The sequence below is a fragment of the Chelonia mydas genome, chromosome 14 (assembly GCF_015237465.2).
Source record: "Chelonia mydas isolate rCheMyd1 chromosome 14, rCheMyd1.pri.v2, whole genome shotgun sequence".
NCBI classification, from domain to species: Eukaryota; Metazoa; Chordata; order Testudines; family Cheloniidae; genus Chelonia; species Chelonia mydas.
Window position 1 is genome coordinate 40,893,990 of NC_051254.2, and position 25,445 is coordinate 40,919,434.

At 52.4% G+C, this 25,445-nt stretch overlaps 1 protein-coding gene across 4 annotated transcripts; it reads left to right on the top strand.

Annotated features, from left to right (window-relative positions):
• The first annotated feature begins 1,269 nt into the window (after positions 1 to 1,269).
• On the top strand, positions 1,270 to 25,445 carry LOC119567785 (C-type lectin domain family 2 member D). Of its 4 annotated transcripts, none has more exons than XM_043528276.1 (6): positions 1,270 to 1,530; positions 4,789 to 5,002; positions 12,974 to 13,072; positions 15,919 to 16,091; positions 17,916 to 18,022; positions 20,654 to 25,445. In XM_043528276.1, the coding sequence occupies exons 2-6, from the start codon at positions 4,924 to 4,926 to the stop codon at positions 20,823 to 20,825; spliced, it is 630 nt and encodes a 209-aa protein (XP_043384211.1). In that variant the 5' UTR covers positions 1,270 to 1,530; positions 4,789 to 4,923; the 3' UTR covers positions 20,826 to 25,445. The 4 variants fall into 4 exon arrangements, 3 of the variants coding, with proteins under 3 accessions (XP_043384211.1, XP_037771035.1, XP_037771037.1); XR_005227781.2 differs by lacking the exons at positions 1,270 to 1,530; positions 4,789 to 5,002 and adding exons at positions 9,697 to 10,184; positions 18,543 to 18,789 and having other exon boundaries at positions 20,654 to 20,791; XM_037915107.2 differs by lacking the exons at positions 1,270 to 1,530; positions 4,789 to 5,002 and adding an exon at positions 9,633 to 10,184.

Below are 25,445 nucleotides of genomic sequence, written 5' to 3' on the forward strand. Positions count from 1 at the left end.
TAGAGTCAGGAAGTTTTTCCTAATATCGAACCGGAATCTCCCTTGCTGCAGATTAAGCCCATTATGCAAAGAGGCACCACTGGAACCGGTTAAAGGTCCCAATTAAAATGGCCTTCCGAGCTGTAAGCAAGGTTAAAAAACGTCCCTCTCCTTTTCCTATAGGCTCTTAGCTGATTTTGATGCAATAGGGAGCATGTTGCGGGTGTGCCAGCCAGCTGCAGAGGGAAAGGACTGTTCTAGATTTAGCGCTAAATGTGGGGGGAAAAGAAACTTTTTTTCCCCAAAAAGAAATACCCAATCGATCCCAGATGACACCAGCTGTTAAGCTGAGATGAGGAGGCAGAGATGGGGAGGGGAGGGGATGGAACCGTGCACCAGTGCAGGGGAGAGAAATGGCATTTACAGTGTCGTGGACCCTTGCAATGGTTTTTTCTCCGCGGGTGACGGGATTTCAGAGGGTGCTGGAGCTCGTCTGGCAAAGCTCCGAGCTTTCTCATAGGAGGGGAAGGAGGAGCAGAGAGAACCCCCCAGCTCAGGGCAGCTCTGCTTTGCCCCTCCCCTCCTGTGAGAAAGACAGACAAGGGGTCCTCTGTGTCTCCCCAGTTCCCCTCTGCAACACCCAGCCTGGGACCAGGGATAGGGACCCTGCTGCAGCCCCCGCCCCCCCACCTGCCTGGGTGTGTGTGAAGAACTTCAGGAGGTGTACGAGAAGCAGAGGTTAGGATGGGTGGGGCAGGGCATATGTGAGGGGCAGCACTGAGCTTGGGGGGCAGGGCAGAGCTTGGGGGGGACAGCAGATGAGGGGGCAGCACTTATCGAGGGGCTGAAGGGGCAGGGTGGATTGGGGGGCGGGGTAGATTTGGGGAGCAGCATTGATTGGGGGGCAGGGCAAATGTTGGGGCCAGGGAGCTGGCCTGATCTGGGGCCTTGGGGGCAGAACTGATGTAGGGGCCTGGAGGAGCAGGTGGGATTGTAGGGTGGTGGGGAGGATTAATTGCTGGGCAGGGCGGATGGGAGCTGAGAGCGCCACCTGGCGGAAGGGTTACCGATAAACGGAGTAGGAATCTGAAATTCGAATCAAAGGCGCCTGGATTTTTCCGGGCAGGGCTTTTGTGTTGAAAGGAGCTAGGGCAGAGCGCGGTATTTGTTTTGTCAGCTTGTTAGAGATCGGCATCTACCTTCTCCTTTCCCCCCAGACTAGTCATTCCCGTGGGATTGCGTCCGTGTGACAAGGCAGGGACAGTTTCTTGTACACACGAGCCGCCCACGCCGCCTGAGGGGGACAGGATTCCCCTGCTTGTCATGTCGGCAGCGATTGTTCTCTTATTCCTAACCCGCCTCGGAGCTGGGCCACATGGTTGGTTGAGAAGGAATCCGAATAGGCATTACTGTCTGCACGCAGAGGGAATTTCAAAGGGATTATAGAGCCGGTTTGGGTTCAATTCCTTTCACTTGTGCTGAGCTGCCAAGGAAACCCAGCGGGTGTGTGAATCCGAAGCACGAAGGGGGAATGTTTAGCGTCTCTGGCAGGTAAATACCTTGTAACCAGCTCTGGTGTCTCATTTTAACGGGACTTACTGCAAACACCTCACCTGCGTGAACTCACCTGGGCCCTGTACGAACCCAGATCAAAACAACAGTCCCTGCCCCCAGGGCTTTAGGGTCTCAGTGTCAGCGAGATTCGGGTCTGTCCTGGGGCACCGTCCCACCTCGCCCTGCCTCCCGCCCGTGTGAACGCGTTTCCCAAGCTGAGGAGCGCAGGCGGGCTCTGGAAGCCGGATTGCTCCCGTGGGAGCATCGCTCCGAGAGGGCAGGGCTGCGAGCCGCGTGGCAGGCGGCGGGGTCCAGCCACACGCGTGCCGGGGGAACCGAGTCTCCGGGGAGCGGAGCGGGGGCCCTGGGCGGGGGGAACCGATCGGCACTTGAGCAGCGCAGCGCGGGGACCGGTCGCACCCAGGAGCGAACTGGGGCCTTCCAGGCTCCAGGCAGGAGCGGCTGCGGCTGGAGGGAAAGACCGGGGGGGACTTTAGCAAAAGGTCCCCGGCCCCGCGCCCGCTCCCCGGGGGTTCACACGTGTTCGCGGCACAGGGGGAGCAGAGCGAACGTGTAAGTGTTTCCCGCTCGCCCCCCCCCCCAACTCTGATTGGAGGAGAACTAGCTCCACCCCCAGCTTTCCCTTCCCTGCCGCTGAGACCGGCCTGCGGTCAGCCCGCACCGGAGCGTCTCCCCTTCACCGCGTTGCGAGCCGGTGCCAGGTGAGAGCGCTGGGGCCGGGGGTTCGGGTCCCGGGTTGGGGGGTGTCTGAGCCATAACCGGGGCTGCTCAGGCTCGTGGGGGGCAGCTGGGGCCAGGACCCCGCTGGGCTGTGGCCGGGGCTCATGGAGCCTGCAGACAAGCAGAGCTCCCGGGACACGGGGGGTGGGAACCCTCCTTCCTCCTGCTGCACCGGGCGCCCGCAGAGGGGTGGGCAGGGGGGGCTGGTGTGTGTGTGTGTTTTGGGGGTGGGGGAAGCGATTTGCCCGAGATGCTGCGAGGCAGCCCAGTGTAGATCCAGACTGGAGAGCGGGTGGCGGGTGCATTGGGGCTGGAAGTAGGGGGGAGCTGGGGGTGCTGCCGCTCCCCCCCCCCCCCCCGGCTTGAAGCGGTTTCCATCACAGACAGCGTTTGCTGTTTGGTTCAGTGGCTCTCAGCACCCCTGGGCGGTGGGGTGGGGAGATCACGGGCCGCTCTCAGCCCCGAGCTGGGGTCCCTGGGCAGTGAGGCGGGCTGCAGGGGTGCGGGGAGGGACGGTGTGGGGGAGGGGAGAGCATCGACTTGGCACGTGGCTCCCCTTAGGATGGCCCAGGAGATGGTGGGGACGCACTGAGTCCTAGTGTGGATGCTCCTGGGATCCCCGGGTGAATCGGGTGTTGGTGGATGGGGAATGAGTTGGTGAGACTGTGAGTCATGGCCCCCGGTCTGGGGGGGAAACCACAAAGTGGTTTCAATATAAAGTGACTCAGACAAGCTTTGGCCCCCAAATCTATTATCAGATCAGACAACAAGGGAATCGTCTCCTCGTCCCGCAGGAAAAGTCTGCCCCTTGGCCTAGAAATGCTGTATAAACCCTCATCCAGCACATGGACACTGCTGGGTCCAGACACCCGCCCATCCGCATCCCTGACCCTCTCAGGTTAATAGAGAACAAGTGCTGTGCTGGTCTGAGACCACCAGAAAGGGGGTGGATGAGGGGGGAGGGTGCAGAACATCACCAAAAGCAACATCCCCACAGCAGGATCCAGCCAGCCTCTGGCCGCGAACCTCCTGCCAATTCTTCTGTCTCATAGGATAAGGAATATGCCTGCACCCTCCAGCTCCAGACCCTGGCTCACGTTGGCCGTATCCAGCTGTCTTCTAGTTCAAGCACGTGTATGAGACTCCAAAGACGCTGTTTGTTCTATTGCATTCAGTGGCAACAAGGGCGGGGGGGAGGATGTTATTTAAAAATAAAAAAAGTGGTGGGGATTTTTTAAATCCCAAACTAAAATTTACGCTTGGAAATTTCCTGCTAGCAAGTTTTGTAAAAATGACACTTTCTTCCCAAACCACCACCACTGCCCCGTTAATTTTGGACGATTTGGATCATTTTTGGGGTGGAAAACACAGTGATCAAAAATATTTCAAGCCGTTCTACTGGAGGGGGCATTTGGGCCAGTGGGCTGTGCATCGAGGGAAGTCAGGGGTGCAGCTGTCATCTCTGTCTTGTGTTTTCCTGGGGGAGCGCTCCTTGCCCTAAGGGAAGGGCTGTCTCGCGGGGCGGGGTGCATTTTGAAAGTAGCTTTTGAGTAAGCCACTAAGGAGTTAAGACAGGCCACTGCACATCTGGCCTCTTTCCAGTTACTTTGTTCTCTTTCGTTTATTGCCCACAGAAAGTTCTGGTTTCAGTATCTGGGAACATATTTCCTTTTCAGGCCTGGGAATTGCAGCTGTGTAGAAGAACTTGATAGCTAGTTAGTGGGTAGGAGGGGGGCGTGAGATGGGAGGATTCAGTAGCATAGCTGAAGGCAGTGTGTGTGTGTGTGTGTGTGTGTGGTGGGGGGCTGGGAATGCATGGGGTGGGGTTGTGTGCAGGGGGCTCCTGTGTTGAAGAGAAGAGGGCTGTGCACAGGGCAAGGGTCCAAAGTGGGGAGCTTAGTCCCACTATGCTGAGGCATCAGGGCTTAAACGCTCCATTGCGCACTGAGGCAGCACTGATGGGGAAACTGAGGCAGGAGAGCCTGGTGCTTTGGGTCAGGTGTCCTTCCCTGCTGCACCTCTTTCTGGGCACCAGGTCTCCCCTGAACAATTCTCCTAGCCCCAAAGCTCCCCCCACAGCCTTGCTTCCTCCCACCAGAAGAGTGTGTGGGGGGGGGGGAGAAATGACTATGTGTGAGGGCATAAGGGGCGGGAATATGAGAGGGGTAGGGCAGGCCTGGTGGGGAGAAGGGCTGTGCTTGGAGAAAGTGCTGGGGTACGATGCAAAGGGAGAACCTGCATCTGGGGAGCCCAGTCAGAGCTCCCATATGCTCCTGCCTCACTTTCCCCTGCCTGTGAGTCTGAGGCAGCAGTGTCTTGGGGAGCAGTTTCAACCTAGCATGTGGCCTCAGAACCTTTTAAAGAGCTGGGAAAGTCAGGTCTAGTAATCTACCAATGGGGACTTTCCATGCCCCGTGTCCCAGGTCGATAACAGCAATGACTCCGCGACCCACCTAGTGACGATCCACAGAAACTTCCCTTTACGTATTCCGGCTGTTCCCTCTTGTATTGCAGAGCAGCCACGCGCTGGAAAACGACGGGAGCCAGGAATCTCTCCAGCCGACTGGGACTGAGTCCCCGCACCGATTATAGCAAGAGAGCGAGGAGTCCAGTGTGTGCCCATGTGTCCCGCTGAGACGGGAGAAAAGAATGGATCCGGCTGGGCAGAAACTGGGGTCAGAGTTTAATCCTGATATCCCTGGAAACCCCGAGAGCGGAGCGGAGCCAGGTAACTGAAGCCTGCTTCTGAGCTCTTAAATGGGGTCTCTAGTTTCATCATCTCTAAAGCCAAAAGGGACCACTCTGATCACCTGTTCTGACACACACACCCCTCCCCCCGGGCCCCCACACCCCACTGCTGCATAGCACAGGCCATTGACTCACCCACTGCCTCCTGCATCCAGCCCACGCCTGCTGGGAAGCTAGCGCTTGTTAAAAAACATGGAAACCTCTGGCTCTGTACAGGTGGGGCTCTGCCCATACCAAAGAGCGAGTGTAGGAGGTGTCTCACCTTTCAGTGCCTGTGACTGTAACACCTGTGGGGGTAGGGGAAATTGCTGGGGCATCTGCTTTGCCTTAACCATGACTGTGGAAAATGCTGGCTAAGGACACATTGGGAGACAGAAACTCTTCTCTCAGCCCCAGATGGCCTGGTGCCCTGGCTTTATTCCCCCTGGGTAAGCAGTTTGCCTGGATGCCAGGCCATCCAGCTCCCCCAGATCAGGAGGTTGTTCAGGGGTGTGTGTGTGCACATGGGGTTAGGGGCACGGGGAGAGCAGGGGCCCTGGTGTCGGATGTGAGACCTCGCACACACGCATCCACCCGCCCCATTGCAAGCCTTAAGACACTGGTCTGCCTCCAGCAAGCTACAGCTAGATGCTCATCAAACCCTCTCTTATCCCTTTTGACCCAAGCGACTCGCCAAAAATGTGGCATCTTGCAGTTATGAGGAGAAACGGACAGTGGGGTCTGGTCCCCTTTCATACAGTCTGGCTTATTTACAAAGTACAAAGTTGTGTTACCCTAAACCGGGAGGAGTCAAACGATGGGAGACAGTTTCCTTGCTCATAGTTCCCAGCCTCTTTCAGCCAGCACTGTGCCCAAAAGCGCTCTCTCAAGATTTCTTCTCGGGGTCCCTCTGCCAGCGTTTCTGTGTCTGGCTTTCTGGCTGCCTGCTCCCTCCGCTTCTCTGGTGTTTTTTCTTCTCTGTCTTGTGCACACACACACACACACACACACACATCTACTCACAAACAATATCCAGGCAAGCCCCTCTCCTATATAGCTCAAACTCCTGAGTAGCCCACATGTGCCTCTCTGTTGGGATAGGGGCATTGTAGTTTCATAAAGGAGCTTAGCTATAAGAAAGAATTATTGTAAAGGAAGGGTGGTGGTTACACCCAGCAGCTTCAACAACAACCACCTAGAACTTGATCAAGTCTCTTTGGGGGTCTGCTGAGCCTACTAAGGCTGCTTGTTAGTGATGGTTGTCACAGGACAAGCCAGACCAGTGTAGCCAAGGTGTTAGAAGAAGCCAGTCCCCAGGTGTCTGTCAGAGGCAGGTATGCTCCACCCAGGATGGGTTCACATGCAGCGTTTGGGGGTTGAACCCCTGTACCCCGTTACCGTTGCTGTCATTCCTCTTCTGGTGGCAGGTCACTCTGTAGTATGATGTCTCCAGGGTCAGCCTTGGCTTTTCCTTGATGCTTTTCAATGAGACTTATTACAGTTGAAGACAATGTCTGTCACTCCCTGATATGTGGGACATTGCAGTGAAAAATGCCTCTGTCACATCTAGTCCACAGTCTCCCCTCACTATACAGTACCAGGGAACCTGCTCAGGTTTGTGGAGGGGTGTGTGCTGTGGGGATAGGGTTGGGTTATTTGTGTTTTTCTGTTGGGGATTTTGTACCGCACCCAGAGCCATGGTCCCTGATTGTTAGGATCTATGGTATTAATTAACAAAACAGGATGTTTTCCCTGAGAGTAGGTGGATAAATTGTCACTTAAGCTGTTTTTTAAACTTAAATGACTGAAACGGTCATCATATTCCCCGCTTCACTAGCTCAAAGCTCGCACGAGTCATGTTCTCCAGTGGAACACAGGCAGAGTTAGGTAAACAGGGGAGGTGGCGAGGAGACTAAGGTGTGTATTTTAGGGCTGAGCTGCATGGGAAATTTATACAGAGTATAACTTCCCATGTGGACATTCTTATTCTGCAGTAAGTCTGGCTTTTTTGGTTTAGCTTGAACCCCTTCCAAAGCAATGTTAGCTGACCTAAAGGCCACTCTTATACTGGAATAAGAGCCTCCTCATGGGAGTCTGAACGGGTATAACTATTGGTTTAAATTCCCACCTTGGCTTATACTGGGATCACTTTCCCATACAGACAACCCTTTATACTCCAGTGGATGGCGACCGGTGGTCTGAAGTTTGTGGCTGTGTCCTTGGGTAGGAAGAGCTGAAAAAAGCTGGTTCGGAGGAGACTTCTGGGCATCAGACAAAATCTGCCCTCTGCTCTCCTAGTTGGCTTTAGCTGAGATGGCTTTAGATGAGCAGGCAAAGACCAGAGCCAGCTAAGGGATGATTTGAAGCACCATGAAGGGGCCTGATGCTCTTTAGAACTGGAATTTGGGAAGGAAATAAAAGGAACCTAAGACAATTGCCGAGGGAGGTTGTGGAATCTCTGTCGTTGGAGGATTTTAAGAGCAGGTTAGACACACACCTGTCAGGGATGGTCCAGATAAGACTTAGTCCTGCCATGAGTGCAGGGGGCTGGACTAGATGACCTCTCGAGGTCCCGTCCAGTCCTACAATTCTATGAAAAGAGACTGACGCAGCAAATCACCAAAAAGCAAAGCCCGGCACCACCCCTCTGGGCCCTTTGTGACTTCTACTCTCAGCCCACGCCCAGTCACTGGACTTTGGCAGAGTTTCCCAGGATCTTTTAGCCCAACCATCTTAACTCGAAAACTCAACCATCTCGGGGAGCCTGAAATATGTCAACAGCCTTTCAGTTTTCCCAGCATGCTTAGCGGGACTTGAGCTAAGTGTCTTCAAGCTTCTCCCCAAAATTCCAAGCTAATAGACCGTGCTCCAGAGGCCTCAAATCCACTGGGGTCTTTTTCACTGTCTCCTGAAGGCAGGAGCCACTGAAACAGAGGACGTCCATGATGATAATCCCCAGCTCTGACAGCCCTTGTCATCAGGAGATCTCAGAGCACTTTACCAAGGGAAGCCAGTATCGCTCTCCCCGTGTTAGGGAGGGAAACTGAGTCCCAGAGAGGGGACGTGACTTGCCCAAAGTAAGGCAGTAGCAGAGTTGAGAACAGAACCCAGGCCCCAGTATCCCAGGGCAGTGAGCTGACTTAAGCAGGTTGCCCCTAGTGAAGCACTGGGGATAGGTGGGTGTAGGACCCTGCCCCCAGCTTAAGGGGAGAAGCCACTGAACCCAGACTTTCAGCTAGTCACTGGGGACAACAAATGAAAAAACAGGGATGGGAGTGAGGGTCACAGATTCAAAATCCGGGATTCAGAGAGGGACACCGAGAAAAGAACCCAGGACAGCACCCATCGCACCTCACTGGTGTCCTGGGAGCCATTGGACATGGCGCAGAGGATCTGCCCAGAGATGTGACTTCAGGAGGGAACAGGTTGCAGGTGGAGCGATGTGCTGAGATTCCCTTCTCCATTTCCCTTGCTCTCTCTGACTGCTTTTTTCCTGCTCCATCCACCCGCCCCAAATTCCATGCTGTCCTCTGCAGACCCCTCCAGCAGAGCAAACATCTGTATGCACCTTAGCAGGGCTGCAGAAATGGGGTGCAGGGGCTGGAAAGGGGCTCTAGTGGGGGGCAGCCAAGTAGGGAGGTGGCCTGAATTTCACCGTCTGGCAGATGAAGCCAAACCAACCTTTAACCATCTCACTGTTAAGTCAGGATCTCGGGTTTTTTACAAACTTTTGTTTTTTTTTTAAGTTTCTAACACGTGACAGTTGCTAAATAAAACTAACTTGAATTATATGAATAGTAGTTTAAGAGGGGAGAGAAGGGGAATTTATTACCCGCCCACTGATTGCAAATGTACTGTAAGTGCCCTGTTTTGATGCACCTTAAATCAGTGTTTGGGTTTTTTAATTGGCTTTTTTGAAGTGATTTATTTGCTAAATCAAAAGAGGACACAACTCTTAACATCTAAACTAGGATTGTCACTGCACAGACTTGCCAGAGAGCCAACACAACACGAGGGGTGGGTGCAAGTTTGTGTGTTGACCAGTCCCCAACTCTGCAAATGCCTAAGCTTCTGTTTAAGGGACTGTCCGTACTGCAGCCAGGGGCGAGTGTTTGCAGACCTGAGCTAGCTTTCATTTAGCGAGTGGCACTAAAAACAGCAGCGGAGCAGTGGCTGGCTTTCAGCATGGGCGGTGTGAGCCCCTCTGACCCCCCCACGTATGTACCTGCCTTCCTAGCTCGCACCAAACCCTGCACTGACACTGCTTCACTACTAGATTTTAGCGACACTCACTAGATCCGGCACGTCCACCCGAGCTGCAGTCACACCTGCCGACTGCAGTGTAGACGTCACCTGGTCCCCTCCACGCCAAGGTCTGGCTGACGCTGGAGGAGGGTGAATGAGCAGCGGGAGGGATCGAGGGCAGGGAGGATGCAGCGGTGGGTGGGGGAAGGGGTCATCAGCCAGAGGCTCAGCGGTGGTTAGGAAGGGAAGGTGTCAGCTGTGGGTGGGAGAGATGTGTGTGTTGGGGGGGCGGGAAGCAGCAGCGGTGGGAAGGGAGGGGAGGAAGCAGCGGGGTGGGACAGGAAGCCAGTAGCAAGGGGGGAAGGTGTACGGGAGGGGAAGGGGCCAGCAATGGATGGGGTGGGGATGATGGAGCAGCAGTGGTGAGGAGTGGGCTGTGACTATGGGGGAAGCAGGGGGCCTGCAGTGCTCAACGGAGGGGGATTTAGACCGTGAGCAGTCAGGAAGGGGATGTGGTAAGAACGGTGTAGTGTGTAGTAAATCGGAAAAGCGTCGATGCCGGCTGCTTGCTTTTGCGGTGAAGTCTTTCCCTGCCAGTGCTCTCCAAACCCGTGGGCGATGCAGACTGGAAACCCCTGAGCAGCGTGACTGGTGCATAAAGCGATCACAGGGTGTCACACACATGCCCATGCCCTACAGGAGCGTTGGAGCAGTTCCTTGCTTGTGACTCAATGTTTCTAGCATCTCGGTCCCTGTGTAGATGTTGGTGCAGACGGCTGTTAGCTGCGGCTCTGGGGCTGTGACACTCGGACGGCCTGGGAAAGCGGGGAAGGGAGCTGAGATACAGCAGCCCCTTGACCGCCATAGAGAGCCAGGCAGCGAAGGGGAACCGGCTCGCTGGAGCGTCCCTGGCTGGAGAGAGGCTGCGGCTTGCACAGGTGGGGTTCTATTTTCAGCGTTGGCTGTAAACGGCCAGGCCCTTTGGGGCAGCGGGGAGCTGATCACAGTTATGAGGAGGGCAGCTGGTTTGCACTCGCAGCTGCTATATCCTGTGTGTGCATCTGGGATCAAGGCCGTGTCCTGGGGGGTGGGGGGACTTGGCAATAGCCCCTTGTCTCCCTTTATTCTCCTGCCTTCCCGATCCTCTTCCTTCTGTTGTTGAGGGTGAGGTTTTCACAGGTGCATCCACCCCAGTGGGCCCCTACAAGCCTGAACAACCAGCTGGGATTCTGACTGGGGGGAGCGTGGTGGGGAGGGGCGGAGCAGATATATCCTGCGGGGCCTCATCTTGCACCCCCATTTGAAGATCGGCCCTGTCTCTCTCCCTTCACCACCTCATGTTCCTTTTTCCTGCTGTTCTTTGGGGCCAGTTTTTCCCCGTCCGTGTGTGTGGACACAGGCAGTCCTGCCGCATGTTTCCTGTTCCCGTGTGTTACGAACTCCCCTGTGTGAACCCCACCGTCCTGCACAGCTGCTGGGACTGCAGCTCCCTCAGCTCATTGTGCACTCCTGACTCTTTGTAGCTGTGAGTCACATTGACTGGGGGGCAGGATTTTTTCCCATTCACCCCAGCGCTGACTGTTGAGGGAAGGGTGGCCTAGTGGTTTGGGGGCTAGGCCAGGCGTTGGAAGACCTGGGTTTGATTCCCTGTGTGACCTTGGGCAAGTGTTAGTCTCTCTCTGCCTCAGTTTCCTGTCTTTACAATGGTCAGAACAGTAATTCCCACTCTCACAAGGCTGCTGTGTGGGTAAATTCATTAACAGACTGTGAGGTGTTCACATGTTGTGGAGGGAGGGGCCAAAGAAGACCTTACCTAGATATGGCTGGAGATTTTTTATGTTGGGGGCTGATCTAGTTCCCCCAGACCCCGAGGACTCCTCTCCCCCAGGGGCTGCCTGGGTTCATTCCGTCCATATCTGAGATCATCATGAATCATCAGTGAGCAAAGATTCAAAACTCCTTCAGAGGAAATGAGTAAAGCTGGTGGGAACATTTTCCATCAAAATATGTAGCTTCATTGAAGCTAAAATGTTTTGCATAGTTGTATCAATTTTGATGGGAAGGTTTCTGAGGTCCACAGTGCTCTGATCACTTCTGAAGAGAGAGGAGCATATGTCTACACTGCGGGAAAAGGTGTGTTCTTAACTGGGGTGGGTAACCCGCATTAGCTCACTTGGGTGAAAATAGCAGTAAAGACATGGCAACTCGGGCTAGCAGCTCACATTAAAGCCTGAAATGGAGCCTGGGGTTGAACTTGGGGGGCTAACCCCAGTTGCTTTAAAGGTCTTTGCTGCCATTTTAACCCGAGTTAGCTCATACAGGGTAGCCAACCCCACTTCAGAACACCCCTTTTTCTTTGCAATGTGGACGTACGCAGAAAAAGGCACTTTTGAAAAATTTGTGGTTTGAACTAAAACATATGAAAACTATTTTCCAAACTGAGAAAACTATCACAAAAAGGAATTGACATCAGCTGGCCAGCCTGGAATGAGTTTCTTGTGTGAAGAAAGAAACTCTGCTGTCTCTGGAGCAGCCCAGCCTCTTAGGCACAGCTAGGCATGCAGACTTAGTGTCTGGGAGAGGGCACAGGCTGGGCAGGGGCACAGACTGCCAAGTGAGGGTGAGTCCCACACTCCTTTCTCCCATGTTCGCTTGGAGCCAGTCGCCCTTGGGACATTCTGCGTGCCAGCTCTGGGAGAGTCCGGGATGGAGCAGGGAGTGGAATTAAACAGCCCCATTCATCATGTGGCACAGGCCCGGCAGCTGGGCTAAGTAAGCCACCATCTGTGCGGTCATCCCTCATGCAGCCAATGAAACTGTTGCATGCAAACTGCATATAGAGTAAGGATGGCGATTGGTTGAGTCACCTCTGACATCACAATGGTCGAGGCCAGAGGTGCATTCGGGACGGTTATTTTTTATGGCCGGGAGCGCTCTTCCCCCGGTGATAAAGCGACACTACACTGCCCACGTCACAGCGCTGCCGTGGCCGTGCCCTAACGTGGGCCCTGAGGCCCCCCCAACACGCTATAAAAACTTCACGGCCCACCAGTGCCACGACAACTGTTTTTCCGCATATAAAACCCAGGGCTGGCATTAGAAGGTAGCAAGCAGGGCGGCTGCCCGGGACCCCAAACCACAGGGGTCCCCAAGACTAAGTTGCTCAGGTTTCCGCTTCAGCCCCAGGTGGGAGGCTCAGGGCCCCGGGCTTCAGCCCTGCACAGCGGCACTTGGGCTTTCGGCCCTGGGTCCCAGCAAGACTAACACTGGCCGTGCTCGGCGGACCCCGGAAACCTGCTTGCGGCCCCCAGGGGGCCCCGTATCCCTGGTCGAGGACCGCTGGTCTAGGCTCTGGGCATGGCATAGGTATATCCCTTACTGTAGCTGCACGGTGTAATCTGTAAAGTCTAAATGGCTGAGAGCTTAAAAAGTGGGCGGTAGCAGGCCGGGGATGTCAGTGGTGAATGAACCTGGTGATATTCCGAACAAAAAGAGCTTTCGGCCATATTAGTAGCTACTTCCATTGCTTCCCAGTGACTCTGCCGACATCGTAGACTCCAGAGTGACACAGACAGACAGACTGACACTCCTGGGGTCCTATTCCATCGATCGCTAAGGGCAGCCGTTCAGCGCGATGCTCCTTGCACCAACGCAGCTCAGAACCTGGTGCCGCTCCTGACTCTGGGTACCCCGCTCTCAGGAGGATTAAGGGCTTTTTCTCTTTCAGGTGATGGCCGAAGCTGCAGGCTCAGGAAACGTGCTGCGTGGACAGTCGCAGTGAGCGTTGTACTTGTCATTCTGATGGTTGCTGTTGTGGCTCTGGCAGGTGAGTGGCTAATCCCGGGGTCTGCGTGTTCCATTTACGTCGAGCCGGCCACGCCGCTCAGGGCTGTGAAAAATTCCATGCCTGGAGCACCACAGTTAGGTCAACCCACCCCCCGGGGTAGACACGGCTGGATCGACAGAAGGGTCTTTCCATCAGCCTAGCTACCGCCTCTCGGAGAGGTGGGTTAACGACCGCGATGGGGAAAACCCTTCTGTTGATATAGGACGTTTCTACGCTCCGGCACTACCATGGCACGACTGCGGCCGTGTAGCAGTGCCATTTCGTGCAGACGTACCCAGAGTCACAGGCTGTCTCCTCTCAGGCATCAGCAGTGGGGGCCAGGAACGCATCCTCAGACTCTCCTTCCTTCCTGCTCCCTTCTGGAGCCTTGTTTGTGATGACAAAACTGGCCCTTTACACTGTCTTCCTGGGGAAGTATGTATCTTTGTAACGAAAGGGAAAAACGTCAGTTCCTGAGATAATACAAACAGGAAAGGAATTTCTCCTCCAAAGAGCCTACCGTGTCGGGGATGTCTGCCCTACGGAGACTACACTGGCATAGCTGTGTCGCTCTGGCTATGCCGGCATAACACCATAGTACAGACCCAGCCTACGCTGACAAAGATTTTCCCTCGGTGTTCGAAAACCCCCTCCCTGAGCAATGGTACCCACGTGAACACCAGCCCGAGCATGGGACAAACCACGGGTCATGCCCCAAAAATCATGAGATCGGCTTAGAAATTATGTAACTTTAAAAAATAAATTTGGGTTTCGACATCTGCACTGCAGTTTATAGCCCTGCAGGCCGAGCCCCATGAGCCCAAGTCAGCTGATGTGGGCCAGCCGCGGGCGTTTTATTGCAGTGTAGATAAATGCTAAACTGCAGCTCCAAGAGTATGTCTACACTGCACTGACAAGGAACAGCGACAACTAAAGGCCTGTTACATTGATTCTGGGTTTGACCTGGACTCTAGAAACTCCCCTGTACTTATAGTGTCGCCTAGTGGCTGGTTAGAGTAATCCCAGAGGTGAATAAGACAGATCTCATGACCTTTAATATTGCCTCACCATCACCAGTACGGATAGAGGATTATGTTCTCACCAATGTAGAAACATTCACATACTTGGGCAGCACCATCAGCCAGGACAGTGGAACAAGCCAGGACATCTGGAACAAAATCAATAAAGGCAGGAACACCTTTAGGAGCTTACATAAGGTCTGGAAACAACACCAAAACCAAACTCAAGATTTATCAGAGCTGCATACTTTCAACACTACTTTATAGTGCAGAATGCTGGGGAATGAGAAAGTATCACATGCCCAGACTGTCTTCATTCCATACGACCTGCCTCAGAAAAATCCTCCATATCTTTTGGCCCAGAACAATCTCAAACCAAGGTCTATTGACGCGGTGCAGCCAAGAGGATATGAGCACCATCATTGCCAGGAGGTGTTGGAGATGGATCGGCCATGTGCTTTGGATGGAAACTGATTCCATCACCAGAGTAGCAATAAGATGGACTCCTGAAGCAAGCGAAAATGAGGCCACCCGAAAACAACGTGGCAAAGAGCTGTGGAAGCCGAGCTAAAAAACCTGGGGCACAGCTGGGGAACCATTGAAAGACTTGCCAGAAACAGACAGGCGTGGAAGAGCTTTGTCACGGCCCTAAATGCCAGAGGCGTAATAGGAACATGATGATGATGAACTCCCAAAGTTGATTTCGGTATAGAAAGGTGGTAGGTGTGTGTCTCATTTCTAGCCTGCAGGGGGCAGTGGGCCAGGCTCAGCTTTCCTGTTTAACAGTGGGCGTTTGACTGTGATGTGGGATTTTGGTTTCTAACTGCCGTATCCCCCAGATTTCCTTTTCTACCTCCCCACTCTCAGGGGAGCAGCCAGATTTTTCAGGACTGTGGACCCCAGATAGGGTGACCAGACAGCAAATGTGAAAAATTGGGACGGGGGTGGGGGGTAATAGGAGCCTATATAAGAAAAAGACCCAAAAATCAGGACTCTCCCTATAAAATCGGGATATCTGGTCACCCTAACCCCAGATGAATTCATCACACAACGCTGCCCTGTTCTTTGCACACTGAATGAGGCGGGGTCCTGTGGAAAAACATAACAGGTGACCACATATAGTATCATAACTAGTGCCCTGTCAAATTCACGGTAGTGAAAAACATGTCACGGACTGTGAAATCTGGTCTTTTGTGTACTTTTACCCTTTGCTATAAAAGTACCCTATACTATATGGTAAAAGTACACAGAAGTACACAGCGTTTCTCAAACTGGGGGTCCCACCCCCAAAGGGGATTGCAAGACTATTGTGGGGGGGGTCACAGAATTGCCATCCTTACTTCTGAGCTTCTGCTGGTGGCATCGCTGCCTTCAGAGCTCAGCACCCGGGCACCCGCCTCTGCACTCCGGCCACCCAGCTCTGAAGGCAGAGCAGAAGTAAGGATGGCAATACCATAACTTCCCTACAATAGCCTTGTGCCCCCCTTTTGGGTCCGGACCCCCAGTTTGTGAAACGCTGAGTCTTAAGGGCTTTACGTGTTTATATTTTGCCATTTTTAAATACATATTCATGTTTTGTTGCAACACCGTGAAATGTAAGTTTTAAATATCTGAAACCGTGAAATTCAAGATTTTTAAAATGCTGTGACCATGAAATTTAGGAAAATGAACGGTGAATTTGGTAGGGCCCTAATCATAACTGATACACATAAAAAGGAAGGAGCAGGGAAACCTTTGGAGCCTTTCCTCATTTCCGTCTTGTGGGTATTTGCATCTGGGGGAGGGAAAGGATGAGCTCTTACCCTTATGTTGCTCTCTCAATTTCAGTGCTGGTACTTAAAGCACAGCCCCAATTCATGGCCTGGTGCCCGGACGGCTGGATCGGATACCAAGGGAAATGCTACTATTTCTCCGAGGCTGAAGAGAACTGGAACAACAGCCAGAGATACTGCTCTGCGCTCGGCGCTTCCCTGGCTCTGATTGACAGCGAGCAGGACCTGGTGAGAAGAAAAACAGACCCATTCTGGGGGCAATAGGCTATGCTAGAGTTATGGTCAAGGTCTTCAAGGCGCTCCGGGGCCTGGGCCCAGGGTGCCTAAAAGAGCCTAAAGCTCCAGGATGAAGACCTTGGTTGACAGCTCTGCTCCTCTGGCACCATTTAAGGGCAAAACTTCTCAGTGAGGGAGATGGAGCTTCCTTGGTGGCTGGTCCTAGTTTGCGGAATGGACTCCCCCAGGAACTAAGGATCCTCCAGAACCTCACCACCTTCTGCTCCGAGAGCGAGGTGCACTTTGTGCTGTCTTCTTGGATATCAATGTAACCCACTGGTGAGTGTCTCACTGGTTACACTCTGCTCGTCCACAGAGGATCTGTGCTGACTGGAGAGGGTTGCTTCGTTAACTCCAGCGGGCGTGACTTGGGCTTTTTCTCTATGGAGGTTCCCAGTGTGTCACCCAAGATGGCCGCCTTCACATAACCACGTAGCGTGTACACTTCAAATAACAAAACCCCACCAAAACAAACTGCTCCCCACACACACACCAATTCTCCCCCTTGGGGGAGAGAACGAATCACATGTAACTTGTTAATTGTGTCACTTAATTCATGAGTGGAAGATCCTCAACTACAAGGGGGATGGGATAAGACCCCACGTAGAATAGTGCAGGCACGCGGGATGATGCATATTGTTAAAATTGCCTAAGCCACTGGTCCCCAAACTGTGGGGTGTGGCCTCCCCTAGGGAGGTGCGGAGGAATGTGTGGGGGGGTATATGGTAGGGCCTGAGCCAGACCCCATGGGGGGCGGGGAGGAAGCCCCAGCCGAGGTCTGGCCCCAGCCGCAGGGCCGCCCCGCCCCTCAGCGGCAGCCCCACCCCTCAGCCGCTGGGCCACCCCATCCCCAGTCCAGCTCCGCCTCCCAGCCACAGCTCCGCCCACCCTGCCCCCAGTTCCAGCTCCAGCCACAGCTCTGTCCCAGCTGCAGCTCCGCCCTCAGCCTAGCTCCACCCTCATTCCCTCTCCTCCCCCAGGCCGGTTTTGGCCCCAGCTGCAGCTCTGCCCCGCCCCCAGCTCCTCCCCCATCCCCAGCTCCGCCTCCCGCTCAAGCTCCCCTTCCGACAGATTCCGTCACTGGGACGTGGGGACACGACAGGAAACGTTTGGGCACCGCTGGTCTAAGCATTTCCATTTTTCAGTTGCTTATAACTGCCCCGGGTTTTCCTTTTGTGTTCTTTGGGGCAGGGCAGGGCAGGGGTTCTCTGAACTTTACTCTCTCGAGGGGAGGTTTTTTCCTGAAAGTTTCAGCAAATCCACTTGATTATTTTTCTCGGGGTCGCACCTAGGAACTCCAGCCCACAATTTTTCAGTGAATTTACAAGTCACCAAAAACTTGCCCAGCTCTAACTGGAAATAAGTCAAAGCTCCCAAGTGCCACCTTAACTCTGGTTTTCCTTTTCCTTCTTTTTGGTGTGGATCAGTTATGATCCAGTCTTTAGTTATGTGATTCCCCTGCTGTGTTTTCCCATGGGACCCCTGCCTCATTCAGCAGGCAAAGAATGGGGCAGGGTTGTGGGATGAATTCCTCTGGGATCCACAGCTTCTTGCCACGTTCGCTGCACCAGTTGTACGAGGTGCCGTGACTGAGGCGGGGCTGAAGGGATGGGCTTGAGGTTAAGCCACTAAAGTGAAACCCAGGAGTTCTAGTTTCAGCTCCACACTTTGCTTTAACTAACTTGGGAAATTTTCTGTATAACGTGACTCTGTGCTGCCCGGAGCCCTGTGAGCAGCGCACATGGAATCCAACTCTTTCCTTTTTCTCTGTTACAGGCTCTCATGATGCGATACAAAGGCGTCTCCGAGCACTGGATTGGCCTCTGGAGAGAGCAGGAGGGGCAGCGCTGGAAATGGGTGAATGGCTCTGATCTCAACAGCTCGTGAGTCCTTTTTCTATCTGTTTAGGTTCTGAACACTAGGTTGTGGGGCTGAATTCAGACGGAGCCAACATTCACCATGTAAACCTCAACAATCTCCCCCTTTACGGGCTGGGCTCCCCAACTGGACTACAACTCCCATGGTGCAGCATGGCCAAGGGACCCCATGATGCATCACCTCCCCTCACCAGTAGAGATCGGGGGCACCATGGGAGATGTAGTTTGGACATGGAGCTCGGCCTATAGAGAAGAATGGGAGTCTGAGGCAGTTGCACTGCATCTCCCATGATGTATTGCCTCCTCTCGACCAGTAGTGTGACCATGGTGCACCCTGGGAGATGTAGTCCGAACGGGGAACCTGGCCTATAGAAGAAAAGGGGAGCACGAGGCACCTGAACTACAGCTCCCATGAGGCACCACGGCAGCCTTTCCAAATTGAAATATTTTAAGTTGTGATTTTTTTTTTTTTTTTTGGTCAAACTTGTCCGGACCAAATCCACCCACCTCATTTCCTCCCACTCAGACTCCAGTCCCTGGAGAGCTGCAGGCCCGATGCCTTTGGAGAGTCTAGAGGGAGTCGGAGGCTGGAGGAAAGGGGTGATACCTGGTCCGGGGCTGTACGTTTGACACCCGTATCTTAGACTGAGACAACGTTAAAAAGAGGGAGCAGAGTTTGCGTGTGCGTCAGGATGACTGAACACAAAAGCGACCACCTGTCTCCACAGACTGCAGAGTCTTGTGAGGTTCAAGGGAAAGCAAAAGGCACCACAGTGAGTCAGTTCCACCACAGCTAACAGACCTCACGGTTTGAGGTACCCACATGGCGGCGACCGTCCATACGAAAGGAGCTGCAGAGAAACCCTCCTGAGTGGAGACTGATTCCCATGCTCACAGCCACACGGGGCCACCTTTAGGAATTGGGTTGCTCAGTGCAGCCCAGCTAGGCCAGGTCCTCCATGAGCCTGTCACATACCCAGGAGCACAGGAAGTCCCAGGCTGGTTCTGACCAAAGGTCCATTTGGCCCCATCTCCTGTCTCTGACAGTGGCCAACGCAGGCTGCCTCAGAGGAAGGTGTATGATCTAGAGCTGTCGGAATGAGCGATATTGCCGTTCGCTGGCTGAACTGAAAATTGGGAGCAGAAGAACCTGCATCAACCAGAAACTAAACATTTTTAGTTTTCTGGGCAAAACAAAGAGCCAAAGATTTTACTTTCACGTCAAATGAAATTTCTTTTGTTCAACCCGAAATGAAATGTTTCCTTTCAGTTTCAGGCATTTTTAAACTGCCTTTTTTTTTTTTTTTTTTAATTAAAAGCAAAGGAAATTTGGAAGCACCAGGCACAAACCCAATGGTGGTGTCCGTCCTCCATCCCCCGTACTCCCTAGCCCCTGGTTAGGGCACTCCACCTGGGTCTTCTGTATCCCAAATCAAGTCCTCGCCCTGTCTGATTCGAAGTAGGGACTTGAACCTGCGCTATTCTCATCCCAGATAAGCAGGCTAATGACCTGGTGGCTATCGGGTTTACCACCCCGTCTTTCTCCAGTTTTGTGAAGGGCACCCAAGTCCCCTTGTCAATTTAGCCTGAAGAAAAAATTAATTTAGGGCCAAATGTTTCAGGAGACCTAAAATTCCATTTTTCGGTGAATAAATTCTTCATCTGAAAAACGTTACCTGGCTCTAGCTAGAAAATCCTTCCTACACGCACCTGCAAGAGTAGATGTGGGCTCATTTGGCCCCCCTCACACACTGGGGAGAGCTACCGTGGTCCAGGCTGCAGGTGTTAGATCAGCAGTTCCCAAACTGGGGGTTGTGCCGTCAGCAGATGGGGGGGTGGTGACCCCTAGCGTGCGGAGGGTGCCACTTTGCTCCACACGGTGACCCCTCACATGTACAGTTCCTGCGAGGGCACGGTGCATGGAGGACGCCATTTTGCTCTGCAAAGTAGCATCCTCCACACCGCATGACCTTGTGTGACCTAGGCATGAGCTCGCGCTGTGGGGCGGATGCCATTTTGTAGAGCATGACTTTGCACAGGAGACCACGCTGTGCCATAGGTGCCGAGTTACTCAGATCCCGGGGGGTGCTCAACCCTCCCGTTCTGCCCCAGGCCCTGCCCCCACTCCTCCCCTGCCTCCCCCCATCCCTCTTCCTGCCCCTGCTCTGTCCCAGGCACTGCCCCCGCTCACCCCTTCCCCCAAGCCCCCAGCCCGGCCCCTCCCCTGCCTCTTCCTGCGGCTGTTCCTCCCCCTCCCCGTAGTGCATCCTGCACGCCGCTGAGCAGCTGATCCGCGGTGGGTGGGAGGCGCTGGAGCTGATCCCCGGGGCCGCCAGCAGGCAGGAGGCGCTGCGGGGGAGACGCTGATCTGCAGGTGGCTGGTGGGTGCTGAGCACCCACAGTTTTTTTTTTTTCTCCATGGGTGCTCCAGCCCCGGAGCACCCACCGAGTCAGCGCCTATGCGCTGTGTGGAGGACGCCATTTTGCTCTACAAAATGGCGTCCTCCATGCTGCCTGGGAGGAAATAATTCATTAACATGGGGTCATGCTGGCAACTGTCAGGCGCATTCTCCCACTGGCAGTAACAGGACAGGCCCATCTGCTGGCTGACGACGGCTTCATTCTCTCTCGTTGCAGGCTCCTGATAAGAGGAGGAGGTGACTGCGCGTACCTGAACGACAAGACCGTCAGCTCTTCCAGGTGCATCACCGAGAGAAATTGGGTCTGCAGCAAACCTGATGCGTTTACAAGCCAGAAAAACGCAATACAGAGCAGTCAGGAGCTGAAAAACCTCACAACGGGCTATTAGAGAAACTCTATCTCGCACAACCGGTCTACAGCCGAGCTTATAAACAAGGATTAAAAAATAAAATAGCAAAATTTCCAGTGGACCCTGAATTATTAGGTTAATCAAACTGAAAAACAGGAGGAACTTCAGCAGGATCTAGCCACGTGAGGGGAACGGGCCACCCACTGGCAAATGAAATAGTGTGACAAATACAGATAGGGTCCAGCGGAGGAACAATTGAGGATTACTCATCCATCTTCCTAGCTTCTAAAATAACTACAACAGCTCAGGAGAAGGAGCAGGGGTGAACTGCTGACCCCATTGAAATTTATGCGCATTTTCCCATTCAATTCAAGGAGGCCAGCATCTCACCCAGGGGTGTCACTGGAGATGGCCCAGCGCAGACCTCGGCTGAGCGTGCAGCAGCTGACAACAAAGCCAACAAGATGTTGGGGTACATAAGGAACGCACTAGGTGAGAATACAGAAAATTCTCTGATGTCATTGTATGAATCAAAGGGACACCCTGGTGGGGAACACTGTGTGCAATACGGGTCACCCATCTCCAAAAGGACGCTGCAGAGCTAGAGGAGGTTCAGAGACTGGTGACAAGAATGATGGGAGGCCACGTGGGACTTTTGTGTGCCGAGATTGGGGCTGTTCTTGTCAGAGAATAAGGGGACGTGAACAAGGGGAAAAAAACAAAGACTGGGCCGGGGAAGGTAGATTGGGGTGCTGCTATTCAGTCCATCTCTTGATACAAGAACTGGGATGCTTAACAAAATTGAAAAATCAGCAAATTTGAAACTGATCGAAGGACCTATGTTTTCCCACAACGCACAATTAGCCTGCGGAACTCACTGCTGCAAGATGTCATTGAAGCCAAGAGCTTGGGAGGATTTGTTTTTAAAAGGACTGGTTCATTAACTACTGTTCTTCATACAAGAGAGGAAATGAACAGGAGTTTGGGAAGGGAGCCAAACCTTCTTTCTTCAGGGCATGAACCACCATCTAAGTAATGAAGATCAGGAGCAAACTTCTCCATTTGGCCGGTTATTCCATCACTGTCCACTAGGATTTCTCTTGACCTGTCTTCTGAAGCCGCTGGTGCGGGCCACGAATGCACTACAGCTCTGAATTAGTCTTGCACTTACTATGTTAATTGCCTCGACCCCGTGACCTTGCCCTTTAATAACCGATGGTTTTTTTCCTGAGCCAAAGACTAGTCGTGCTGCTTTTAGATATGAATTCAGCGTTAGTTTTGCTTCCTGGGGCAGGACCCCTGGGCTGTGTGGATTTTTGTCGAGCAGTGCAGCTGGATAGCAGCAGATCTTCCGGATGTCCTGAACCAAGCTTCCAGCCCTGGGGCTCCTTTTCAATAGAGCATTTTCCCTGCTGGAGCTGCCCAGTGCTTGGGAAGGAGCATTTAAGAGAGTGCTCCTAAGCTCCATGGTGGATTATGCAAGATGGAATTGCTTCGTTTGATCTCATTTAACTTATTTATTATTAGGGTGACAGTTCTGAATAGCTGATAGACGGTTTGGAAAACAGGATTGGTTTCACTGAATCTCCTGACTCCAAATTTATTAGGGGAAAAATATTTTGAAATTTTCAAAACAAAATGTTTTGACACATTCAAACCAGAATGTTTTGGGGCTTTAGAGCCGGAACGACGTTTTCTTTTGACGTTTTTAGGAATTTTAACTGTGGGGAAAAAAAGTTACAATGGAAACATTTTGAAATTATCGAAACCAGCGGTTTCAATGGACCCAGAATGAATTTTTGGTTTGGTTTATTGACTCTTGACAAGTTTCTAGAGTTTACTCTTCATCTTGATTTGGGATGGGATAAAATGTTGAAATCTCCCAAATTCTCATGCATGGGAAAGGAGTTTCCCACCTAGCTCCACTCCAAAGCCACACAGATGCTTTTGAAAATCACATCCTCTGGGCCCACTTGTGTAGAACGAGGCATCTCCAAGCTCTGCCTATACACCAGCTCAGCTGAGTCTCCAGTGTTGGCAACTCCTGCAGTTTATGGCACTCTATTTGTTGCTTTTTGGCAAAGCCTGGTTCTTGGAATGAGCTAATCTGAGAACCTCAGCTTTCTGCTGTTATTTTTTTAAGCAAGTTTTTAGCCCACAGCATCATGGCGAAAAGCTTAAAATTGTGACTCGAGTTCTCCCTAAAGACTCACAAACCAGAAGGCAACGAAAAAGAACCCAAAATTTTTAAAGCAAATTTCATTTTTCATTATTTTTGTACATCTGGAGTTGGCAGTAGTGGGTCTCGGGCTGTCAGAGACTTGTAGATTCCAAGACCAGAAGGGATCTCTGTGAGAATCTCAGATGACCTGTGTAACACAAGCCGTACGACTGCCCTGAATTAATTCCTGTTCGAACTAGAGCAAATCTTCTAGAAAAACATCCAATCTTGATTTTAAAAATTGTCAGTGATGGTGAATCCATTGCAATTCTGGGTAAATTGGTCCAACGGTTAATTATCCTCACTGGTAAAAATTTGCATGTTCTTTCTAGTCTGAATTAGTCTAACTGTTACTTCTTTACACATTGCCTTCATTGTACTATGTGTTTGTTTGATTCTGAAGTGTAAGAAATGGATAACTGGGTTACTACTATGCAAATGTTATTTACTGTTCATAGCCTTTATCCACGTGTCTTTACCTCACTATATATTCATGTGGGTGTTCATAGAATCATAGAATATCAGGGTTGGAAGGGACCTCAGGAGGTCATCTAGTCCAACCCCCTGCTCAAAGCAGGACCAATCCCCAATTAAACATCCCAGCCAGGGCTTTGTCACGCCTGACCTTAAAAACTTCTAAGGAAGGAGATTCCACCACCTCCCTAGGTAACGCATTCCAGTGTTTCACCACCCTCCCAGTGAAAAAGTTTTTCCTAATATCCAACCTAAACCTCCCCCACTGCTACTGTATTGCCTTTCGTTACCTCCTTGACACAAAATAAAATTAAATCCTGTTTGTAACTGCGTGGCATCCACCTCTCACCTCACCTTCTAGCCGGAAGGGTCTGCAGTCTTTCAGTTTGTGATAAGCCCTGTCGGTGATTTCTCAGGCGTTTTTCAGTGACTCAGCCCCCTGGCCGAGTCTCACACACCGTCCGGCGTATGCAGCCCACCAGAGGCCTATACCACTACCCCTCTGTTGGTATGGCTGTAGCCCTCCCTGGGATACGCTGAAAGGGTTAAACTTCAGCCATCCACTGACTTGCATGGTCATGTTTCCCGGCTGCTGGGTCTGAGGAGAGCAAGGTCTCACTGAGTATAAACTGGCTTGGGTTAGAGCCACTCTCAGAGCGGGTTAGAGCAGTTCCCAGAGCAAGCCACGATTATGAAAACTTGACATTGGTTAGACAGCTGAGATCCCAGCCAGTCATGCTGACCACGATTGTCCCATTGTTTCTTTGTACTCCCCCTGTCTCTGTCTGTCTGATAGATTCCAAGGTCAGAAGGAGCCACTGTGACCATCCACTCTGACCCCCTGTATAACATCGGCCACACAACATCCCTGCATTAATTCCTGTTGGAGCCAGAGCAGATCTGTTAGAAAACATCCACCTGATGTCTCTTGTCTTAGATTGTGGGGCAGGGACTGTCTTTTTGTTCTGTGTTTGTCCAGCGCCTAGCACAATGGTGTCCTGCTCCAGGAGGGGGGCTCCTAAGCACTGTGGTAATACAAATAGCTACTAATCATTATAATAATAAAATCTCCCAGCCCGCTGCCACTCCTGAAGCTCTAGCGCCACCCTGTGCCCATTTCATGTCACTGGGTCTAAATTACAGCCTGTTTCTTGAGAGAGACAAAGTGGGCGGGGTCTATGAGGGTATGTCAACAGGGCAACTAGACACTGCGGCTAGCCCGGGCCAGCCGACTCGGGCTTGCGGGGCTCTTCCATTGCTGTGCAGACGCCTGGGCTTGGGCTGGAGTCTGGGTTCTAGGACCGTCCGTGGTGGGAGGGTCCCAGAGCTTGGGCTCTGGCTGGAGCCCAGATGTCTACACAGCAATGAAACAGGCCCCAGCCCGAGTCGGCTGCTTTTTCTTTGCTGTGTAGACATACTCATAATGGACCCATTTTGGTTGGTGAAAGAGTCAAGTTCTCGGGGCCAGACCTGACCCAGACCTGAATAAGAGCTCTGTGGATCCTGAAAGCTTGTCTCTCTCACCAGCAGAAGTTGGTCCAATAAAAATAAAAATTCCTCGACCTTGTCTCTCATATCCTGGGACCAACACGGCTATAACTCTGCAAACAGCATATATCTGATCTCTTTCCCCTCCCTTTTATGCCAGGTTCCGCCCTGTGCCTACACAGAATGCAACACACGGAGCTGAGGTCCTCTTAATATACACAGGTTTCAGAGTAACAGCCGTGTTAGTCTGTATTCACAAAAAGAAAAGGGGTATTTGTGGCACCTTAGAGACTAACCAATTTATTTGAGCATGAGCTTTCGTGAGCTACAGCTCACTTCATCGGATGCATACACAATTATCATATAAACCACCACGTCCCTTGACTGCCCTGTGGTACTAAATCATTGGGCTGTCTCTCCAGGGCACGTTTCTCCTCGAGTTTAGATCCAGACAAACCTGTTTCATCATTCCTTTT